Consider the following 9,464-nt stretch of genomic DNA (forward strand, 5'->3'; position numbering starts at 1 on the left):
CAATTTAAAAAATTCTGTTAAGGTTACAAAATAGTGTTGAAGGGGAAAAAAAATCTAACAAAAGAACAGCAGAGTTAGTCTCAAATTAGCATAGAAATCTGAATTTCTATCATTTTATCCTGCTTTTAGAAATTGGTAGATAATTGGTGGCTTGGTTTGTCACAGCACAGAATGCAAGGTTCACTTTCAAAACCTAGCCTTTAAAAGGATACCCACCTAACGATGACAGGCAAGGCCAGCAAAAACTTATATTAAGAAAAACAGTCAAAGCGGGGGACCAGTGTTTGGATTTAGGACTTTGGTACACACTGTATGCATAGAGCATTCAACAAGTTGTTTCAAGTTCTCATCAACAACTTCTCTAAAACCCAATTCCCTCCTCCCTGTACACTGCCAGCACCCTAGTTTAGGATCTGTAACCTCATGAGTGAAGTAAAAAGATTATCTTCTAAATGAACTCCTTCCGCACTTCCTACAATCTCTTATTCCTCTTCAATTATGAAGACACATTAACCTTCCACAACAGCTTTTTGATGAACATTACTTTCCTCTGCAAAAACATTTCAATAGCTCCATTGAAAAGCACAGACTCTTTAACCTTCCATTCATAACTTGGCTCCTCCAATCTATTCTCCCATGCTTAGCTAGCATTACTTTTCTACGTGAATGCTTCCCAATCCACCTCCCATTTCATGAACACGCTTTCCTAAGGTGTATTTCAAATATCATTTGATATCCTTGGCCTGCAAATCACAGATGCAAACACACACTGTTTTTAAGTAGCTAAGGATTCCCTAGAGATAAATGAAAAATGAAAGGGACTGGCAGAGAGCTTATGAAAGCAAATATAGTGACCAGAGTTTCATATTAAGAGGGTTCACTTTTTTATTTACAATTAATTGAGAAATACTTCGGAGAAACAATAGCCTCTTAAAGACTTTTGGGGTTCAAAAGACAAGAGAATGGCAGGCTACTAAAGGGGAGAAAAACATAACTATAAATAGTGCTTGCACAATTGGTTTTATTTTAAAAAGTAAAACTGGATCTTAATTCATACCACACACAAAAAACAATTCCAGGGGCATTAAGGATTTAAATGTGAAAAAGCACAATTTAAAAGGTTTAGAAGAAAATATAGGCAAATATCTTTAAGAGCTTGGGAGTAGAAGAGGACTGTTCGATCCAATACAAAATACACAAACCATAGAGAAAACGATTGAAAATTCTGATATTAAATCTCTGATTTAAAATGTCACTTGTATATCTTAAAAAGACAAAAATACGAGCTACAAATTGGGAGGTTTTGTGTAACACATATAACAAAGGGTCATGATCCACAAAAATATGAAAAACATATGAAACAATAAGAAAAAAATCTACTTTTTTAAAATAGGCAAAAGCCATGAACAGGCATTTTGCAGAAGAGGAAAGAAGAGTGTCAATAAATATATTTTAAAATGCTCACTGCCATTACTAATCAGGGAAATAGACATTAAAATCTCAGAGATACCATTCAAACCTACCAGGCAGGAAAAATTTAAATAGTCTGGATATCAGTGGTTCACCAGGATGTGAAACAGATTTGTTAAGGGCACAGATTCCTAGGTTCAAATTCTGGCTCTTCCATTTACTAGAAGAATGCCTTGGGCAAGCAATTTATCCACTATAAGCCTCAGTTTCCCCAAGTGCAAAATTTAAAAAAAAAAACACATCAGTATATCTTTTATTGGATTGCTGTGAAGATTAAATAAATTAATACAAAGAAGTACTTAAAAGAATCAGTACCTGATATAGTAAGTATACAATAAGGTTGGCTTATTATTCATATTATTAATATCATCATCCTCACTATTGGTATGCACGTAAATTGGTCTAGCCACATAGGGAAAATCATTTGATGTTACTATGTAGGTTTAAGGATGCATTGTCCCTACAACCCAGCCACTCTACTGGCATAGTCTTTGGAGGAACTCTTATTTCAAAAGGAAACATGTAGAAGAATGATCATATAAGCAATATTTGTGATAACAAAATAAAAACGCAAATGTGTACTTAGGGGAGAAAAATAAATTGTATATTAATATGACTTAAAAATATATAGCATAGAAATAAATAAACAAAAGCTACATACACCAACTTGGACCAAATTCACAAACATAATACTGGAGGAAAACGGAGTCACCATAGATAGTCTGGTGCCATTTACATCAAGTTCAAAAACACAAATAGTTAAATAATATATTGTTTACAGTTTTACTGTATATGTAAATATACCTAAAAAAAAGAAAGGGATAAATTCAAATATCAGGGTGGTGGTGGCCTCGGGGGCAGGAAGGGGGAGTCTCTAACCAAGGGGTCACAGAGAAAAGTCAATAGTATTGGTAATGGTTCTTTTTTTAATCTAGATGGTGAGTAAACAGGTTCGTTGTGTTAGTCTTTGGCTTTTGTAAGAGTCATTCATATTACTCTGTATATAGAAAACATTTAATAATAACAAGTTTAAATGTAGTTATGAAAATCTAGGGAAAAAAAAAAGAACAGCAGTTATTATTGTAAAATCACTTGAAAAATAGCTGTAGTAATATCCATCCCATAGTTCTTCTCTGAATTTACCATAAACAAGTACAAGAGAAATCCAAATACACAGTAGTAGTTTCATTGCTATTTGCTTGGAGGTATTGAGCTGAATGAAATTCTTGGGCAATGGAGCCCAAGAAGTCAGCATAGAGAAAAAAGGAGATAGGAATGAACCTTGAAGTTCTGCCCATGCTTAAGGACAGGAGTAATAGAAATCAACAAAAAACATTGTGAAGATATCAGTCCTTTCTCCTGTCATTTTTTCAAATCTCTTCATCATACAATGTTCTTTATTCTGACTGCTGCTAATATTTTCCAGACAAAATGATTTCCCGTATGTTTCTCTAATGAACTCTTAAGTTCTCTCTCTGCCTCCAATCTCCTTCTTTAATCCACAATGCAACAACAACAACAACAAAAAAGAGGTCTTTCTAAACTCTAAGTCTGTTCATATCATCATTTCCTTATTTAAAACTCTTCCATGGGTCCCAATGGCCTAAGGATAAAGCAGAGTCTATATAATTAACCAGGCTTCAAATGACTTGGCTGCTACTTAATCTCACTTTTGCTCATCGTACCATAGCTTATTCTCTGATTGCAAAGGTTTAAAGCAATGGTTCTCAAACTGTGGACCCTGGACCAGCAGCATCAGCATTACCTAGGAACTTATTAGAAATTCACACCTAGGACAGACCAATGAAATCGGAGTAAACTCTGCCAGTCGATTCAACAATCTGAGGTTTAACATCTTTTAGTTGATTCTGAAGCACACTAAAGTTTGAGTATCATTGGTTTAAAGCACAAATGAGAGGTAAATTATTTGAAGAACTTTATGGGAAAACTGAAAAGTACTATACAGCATAGTGGTTAGAAGCATACAGTCTGGGGTCACACTGCCAGAGTTCAAATTTCTGCTCAGCTTCTTCCTACCTTTGTAATCACAGGGAAGCCACTTAGCTTAACTCAGTACTGTGTAATGCTTAACAGCGCAGACCTTTAGCGAGACTGCTTAGATTTAAATCCTGGCTCTAACCCTCCCCCCAATTAGTCATGTGACCTTGAGCAAGTCACTTGACTTTCTCTGAGCTTCAGATGCCTCATTTACAAAAGTATAAATAATGGTACCTACTTCATACAGTTTTTGTGAAGATGAAATGAGTTAATATATGAGTAAGCACTGTGTATTACTTACTCTGATGATAATTGTTATTAATTTCATGGGAACCACGTTATTTTTAGAGATAAAAAGAGTCAACGGTGAATGCTAATACCCATAAAAAGTAAATAAAATTTATCTGTTCTGATAAAGAACAACTTTCCTCACCTCATTTTCAGGTAAATGACTTTGTTTTCTTCAGTATACCATTGATCTCTCTGAGGTTATTTCCTTCCAGTGAGAGAACACAAGTGAAAGCAATGACCACCTCCAAAGAGTCAAGGAATCTGCCTTGGGGTCATATATTTCACATTAACTTTTTTTTTTTTTTTTTTTTAAGCAAACAAGAATGAAAAAGAATTGACTAAACCTTATCCCCATGCTTAGGAAAATATTTTGGGGGAGTATTCTAAATACAAAACCAGTGTTAATTTAGCTAGAAACTCTACATGTAAAAGTACCATTAAGACACCTATCTACATAGTCAGTGAGAAGGATGACGAAAATATCATGAGACAAAGATCTGGACAGTAGGACTTCCTATCTCTACTTACTACTGAGAGGTTATACTATGTCCTGCTGACCAAAACACAGCACATTCAGTGCAGAGTATATTCTGTTGAACATAAATAAGTATAACAAAACCATTTTTTTTTTTAGACATAATAACTGAGATCTAGTAATGTGACATTATGCAGTGATATTTTTTCAAGGGTCTCAAGTGTTTAACCTCATACTTAGAATAGGAAAGAAAATATGAGAGAAGAAAATATTGGGACAAGTCACAAAACCAAAGTGAAAATATAGGGCTCATTATTGAGAGTTTGTTTCTTAGAACCATATAGGTAATATATCAGTTGAACTTGGCTGAGAAATTAGTCATCAAATATTAACTAGGGGATTCTGGAATCCTCTGCTGCAGTCTCTAATAGAGGTACATATGATTCTGGTATAGAGTAGTTTCTCTCTGTGATTCTCTTGATTTCTTTAGGTTTTAAAACTCGGTTTTTCATGTAAAACCAAGTTACGGGAATATAAAAACATTTTCATTAAAAAAAAAAGAAAAAAATAAGATTTACTGCTATGGAAGGTTTATGATTTTTATTTGCATGTGACAGCCACATGGTCTATCATGTTTTGTTCGGTTTTTCCTGGAGCTGTAAACCTCAATTATGAAGTGAGGTGAAGGAATTTTGGCAGAATCCCTTTTCATAGCTTTCTACTTTAAAATGGAAGTCACTGATTACAAAGAAGAGTCAACCACCTCTGGATTTCAAGGTATCTCCTCAATGCAAGAAATTTTATATTGGGGGGGGTAATAAATTAAGATTATTCAGTTTTTAAGAGGCATCAATGTGCTATGGCAAGTCAACCTGAATAGCTCATTTTTCTGAATAGCTCATATTATACAATTTCAAGTATGCAGAAAAGGAAGGTAACAAAGTCAGCCATACTTTACAACTAAAATAAAACTAATAATTTAACATTTTTAGAAAAGCATGCAGAATGCTTTATTTATAACAAAATATAATACACTAACTTTCCTGAATTGCCTGGAAAAAAAATTGATTCCTCAGAATAAGACTTAACAAGATTCTCTACAATAAGAAAAAAATGTTTTCAACTATAAATAAAATGTATGACATGGATAAAATGCAGCTTTTCCCCATCATATCTGTAAGTTTTAACCACACAAGTACTGGTAAGGATTTTGGACTTAATGGAGGCCTCTAAGTAAATCAGCAGAACATTTACCTGTATTGTCCTCTGAGTGCCATCAACGTTGACAGATAATAAGGGTGAAGCTAGGTTCCACGTGCTGGTCACATTTAGTTTTGACCCATCAACTTCCACCTGTTGTGACACCAAATAAGACTGTTACCATGAAGACAGAAAACTGATCTCAAGTTCATTGCTGCATACAAAGCAGCAGCCATTTTAAACAGATGGCTCCTAAACAACCTGTCATGTTTACTGCTACCGCCATGAAAGACAGGGTCCAACAAGAGTCTTCTTAGCCATCTCTGGGGAGAGGTAAAGGACTTGGGCACAGCTGCCTCTAGGTACTCAGGTTTCAAGTCATTTCCAGTAAGTAACAAACAGCCTTCTAACTCTAAACCTATCTGGACATGCTACATTTACTGCAATTAGACAAGTAATGCATATAAATTTCAGTGACATTTTGCAACCCACACAACAGGGCCTGCATATAATATCCTCTCCAAGGACCAAGAAAGAACTTTTCTGTGTTAATTTTAATGAAGGACTATGCATTGTTATCTTCATTAAACAGAAGCTTTAATTAGGCAAAACTGTTTGGAGTTAAGTATTGAAAGTCCATTTTGAACTTTACAAAGTTCTGTCACATTTTTGTCGATAATAAATGACTAATTTCATCAAGTTACCATTCATGAAGATATAAAAACCCATAATCTTTTAAAGCAGATTGTCTTAAGAAAAAATTTTTAATTTCCAAATAATATAATAGTAATTGAAAGAAAAAGAAATCACAGCTAATTTAAAATAAAAAGTACTATTCGTAATTTCTTCCTTTTCACTGTCATTCCCTAACTCTCTAACATGAGAAGTTAAAAAAATATTACTACTTTAGGTCTACAGTAAATAACCTAACAAATAGGTATTTAAGTTTGCACTCACTCATTAAAAGACACAAAAACTTACACTGTTTAGAATATGTGAGTACATACATGTATTGATGTACATGCTTGAATAGGTATTTTGTGTGTGTATTTCCTCTATAGTATGATCACAAAGTCTGTAAACAAAGATATGCTATTATTGGCTGTGTAATGAAATATCAGTAGGACATATATTATGCACTCGCTTGCGTTTCTGGGTTAAGAGGCTGCCCTGTATATACAGTACAATTCTATTACTGGGAAGAAAAAACAATGACTTTGGAATCACACAGACTTTATAGTCTCACTTGATATAGATGTCTTACTAAGTTCGAGTTCTCTACTAAGGCAGAGTGTTTACTGTCTTTGAGCTTCGATTTCCAAATTATAATATAGTAAAAAATATATGAGAGGGTGCTATAAAAATAAAATAAATTAACGTATGAAAGTCTCTGCCAATATACCTGCCACGGTAGTTCCCAAATATTTTCTCTATTCTTCTGTCTCTAATGGTTTTACTACTCTACCCTTAAATGAGTTTTAAAAATAAAGTCAGATACTCACACTATCTCATATATTACTTACTATTAAAACACTACATGATACAGATCTGAGAAGAAAGCTGTAGTTTGATTACATCAGTACTAACGCATTTTTCTGTTATTGCCATCTTTAGGACATGAAGGGGAGTTAAGGAAAAAACCTAATCTATTTAAATCATGTGAAATTCTAAAATAGAATGCTTAAACAAAATGTGATACATTCATACAATAGAATATTATTGGGCAATAAAAAATAATGAAATCTGCTACAACATAGGTGAACCTTGAAAACATACTAACTGAAAGAAGCCAGAGACAGAAGGCCACATCTTATACAGTTCCATTTATATGAAATGTCCAGAAGAGAAAAATCTATGGAGACAAAGTAAATTATTGGTTGCCTCGAGTCGGGTGTGGGGTGGAAGAGGAAGGAGGGGTGGGAATGAATGTGAGGATTGAGAGGTGATGGTTATCGAGAGAGAGAGAGAGAGATCTATGTATGTATGTACGTCAAAACTCTAGTTAACTAAAAAGAGTAAATTTTATATATCTCAATAAATCTGACTTTATAAAAATAAAAACATATGGAAAAAATCTACCTCCTCAAAAAGAGTATTTTTAAACTACCTTTATTTTTCCTTCCTGAAAATTGATTTCTCTTCCTGTATCCTCTGCTATTGGATGAGTGGATATAAATGTTAACTTGGCAAGAAAGACAGAAGGAAAGTTCTCTCTAGACAGAAATGTAAAAATTAAAATAGGCCCTTTCAAGTCCCTGTGGATTACATGAAAGAAAGCTAACAGGAAGATGGCAATCAGAGATCAGAGTCCTCCCTATTTCCTTTTCTGTGTGGACCTTTGGGAACAGATGGGGGGTGACACTGTAGAGTGGTGGGTGAAAGCATTATGACAGGTATCAAATACCCTTAAAATATCTGGGCTGGAGGGCTACTTCTGGAACATAGGTGAGGAAAAGCTGCAGGCTTCTAGTAAAGCCCAGTCCTTGGTTTCATGGCATTCTAAAGTGGTGTGGGAGCAAAAGTACAGCACTGATGGAGGAAGAGGCTAGATACAAGTACATCATGGTAAAAATCCAGAAGTTTCTACCTGTCCTAGTAAGATGACTAGAGAAGGTCTGAATCAGGACAAAGATCACATAGTACAGGGAGTCCATGACTGCAGGCAAATAGTAACCAGGACTATGGGTAGCAGAAGCCCCTTCAATGACAAACAGGATGAATTATTACACGAGAGTCACTGGTCCAGGCCCTTGCAACAAAGCCTTGTAAGGACAGTGTGGGTCTGATTTCTCCTCCCTTCCTTTATAGTTAAGAGGGGAGTCTGACCACCTCCCCAAAGGCCCCATTTATGTGCAACCAGAGTCCACACCTGGTGGAAGCTGGAGTAAAGGAAAGAAACCTGAAACACTACGATACCCGAAAGACACTGTTTAAATCAAATCAAAAGAACCCAAGATCCTGTTTATTATCAAGCTTTTTTCCCCCTATGCCCTTTACTAATGAGGAAGATTACATATGACAGACAATAAACTACATTTTCTTGTACACTGATAAATAATGAGTATAATTTTGTAACTTCACTAGGTAACTGAAGCAAGGAAGCTATCATAGCTCCAAATCATAAACTAAGACACATATCTGCAAATTTTACATGAGAGAAAAGAACATTCTGAAAGCCATTACATGCCTTCTCGGGCCTCAAGTAATAAACAGATTTCTAAAAAACAAACAAACAAAAAAAACCCCACACATAATTTTGAACAGCAGATGTAACGATTCTATTGACGCTATCATTAGATAAGTGCAATCCAGATGTAAGTATAAACCATAAGAGAGGTAGAGAATGTTTCTTTGAACTACATTTTAATACCATAGAAAGGTAGAAACAGACTGAAGAATTCTTGTTACTATGCCGTATATATTGTTTACACCTAATTCTTGAGCAAAGGGTGACTGAAGCAACAGATGTAGAGTGGAAGTGGCATTTCATTATTACAACATAGAGAAATTGACATAAAAAAAAACACGCTCTTTTCAATGCCAAAAACAAATGAAAAATGAAATCCAAGATAAAGAAAATAACAGATTTGTAAGAGGGTATTCAGGTAAAAAGTCTAACAAGAAAAAGCTACAGGCTGCCCATGCTTATATCCAACCACTTATCCTACTGCAACATAAATAATAAGCAGAAAATAACCAGTACTGGACCTTTGCATACAAATTGCAAAAAATATTTTTATAAAGAGAAAAAGGTAAATTAAAAGTATATAACACAAGAACTACTCAAGGAAACACAGGAAGAGTTCAGATAAATAATTCTGCAAAGTCTCAAAGACAACCATAGGAAATGTGACCCCTCTTAAAAAAAATGAGCTCAAATAAGAAAAACAAAGGTTCAAAGAAGAGATTATACAACAACAGAAGGAAATGAAAATCAGGCTGGTAGAACTCAAAAAAAGTGAACAGAAAAATAACATTATAGAGATAAAAGCCACATTAAGAAACAACCAAAAATAGAAAGAAAAAAAAA

At 34.5% G+C, this 9,464-nt stretch overlaps 1 protein-coding gene across 5 annotated transcripts in view; it reads right to left on the reverse strand.

The window, feature by feature from the left end:
- PCCA (propionyl-CoA carboxylase alpha subunit) overlaps positions 1-9,464 on the reverse strand; it is a 352,647-nt gene that overhangs the window by 81,302 nt on the left and 261,881 nt on the right. For 4 of the 5 annotated variants that reach the window (XM_011363198.2, XM_023532414.1, XM_011363201.2 and 1 more), the window contains one exon: positions 5,489-5,587. The exons of the other annotated variant lie outside the window; for it this stretch is intronic. In XM_011363198.2, coding sequence (XP_011361500.1) covers positions 5,489-5,587 — 99 coding nt within the window. The remainder of the gene's footprint in view (positions 1-5,488; positions 5,588-9,464) is intronic. 5 annotated transcript variants of the gene reach the window in all.

Source organism: Pteropus vampyrus, unplaced genomic scaffold (assembly GCF_000151845.1).
Source record: "Pteropus vampyrus isolate Shadow unplaced genomic scaffold, Pvam_2.0 Scaffold83, whole genome shotgun sequence".
Classification (NCBI taxonomy): domain Eukaryota; kingdom Metazoa; phylum Chordata; class Mammalia; order Chiroptera; family Pteropodidae; genus Pteropus; species Pteropus vampyrus.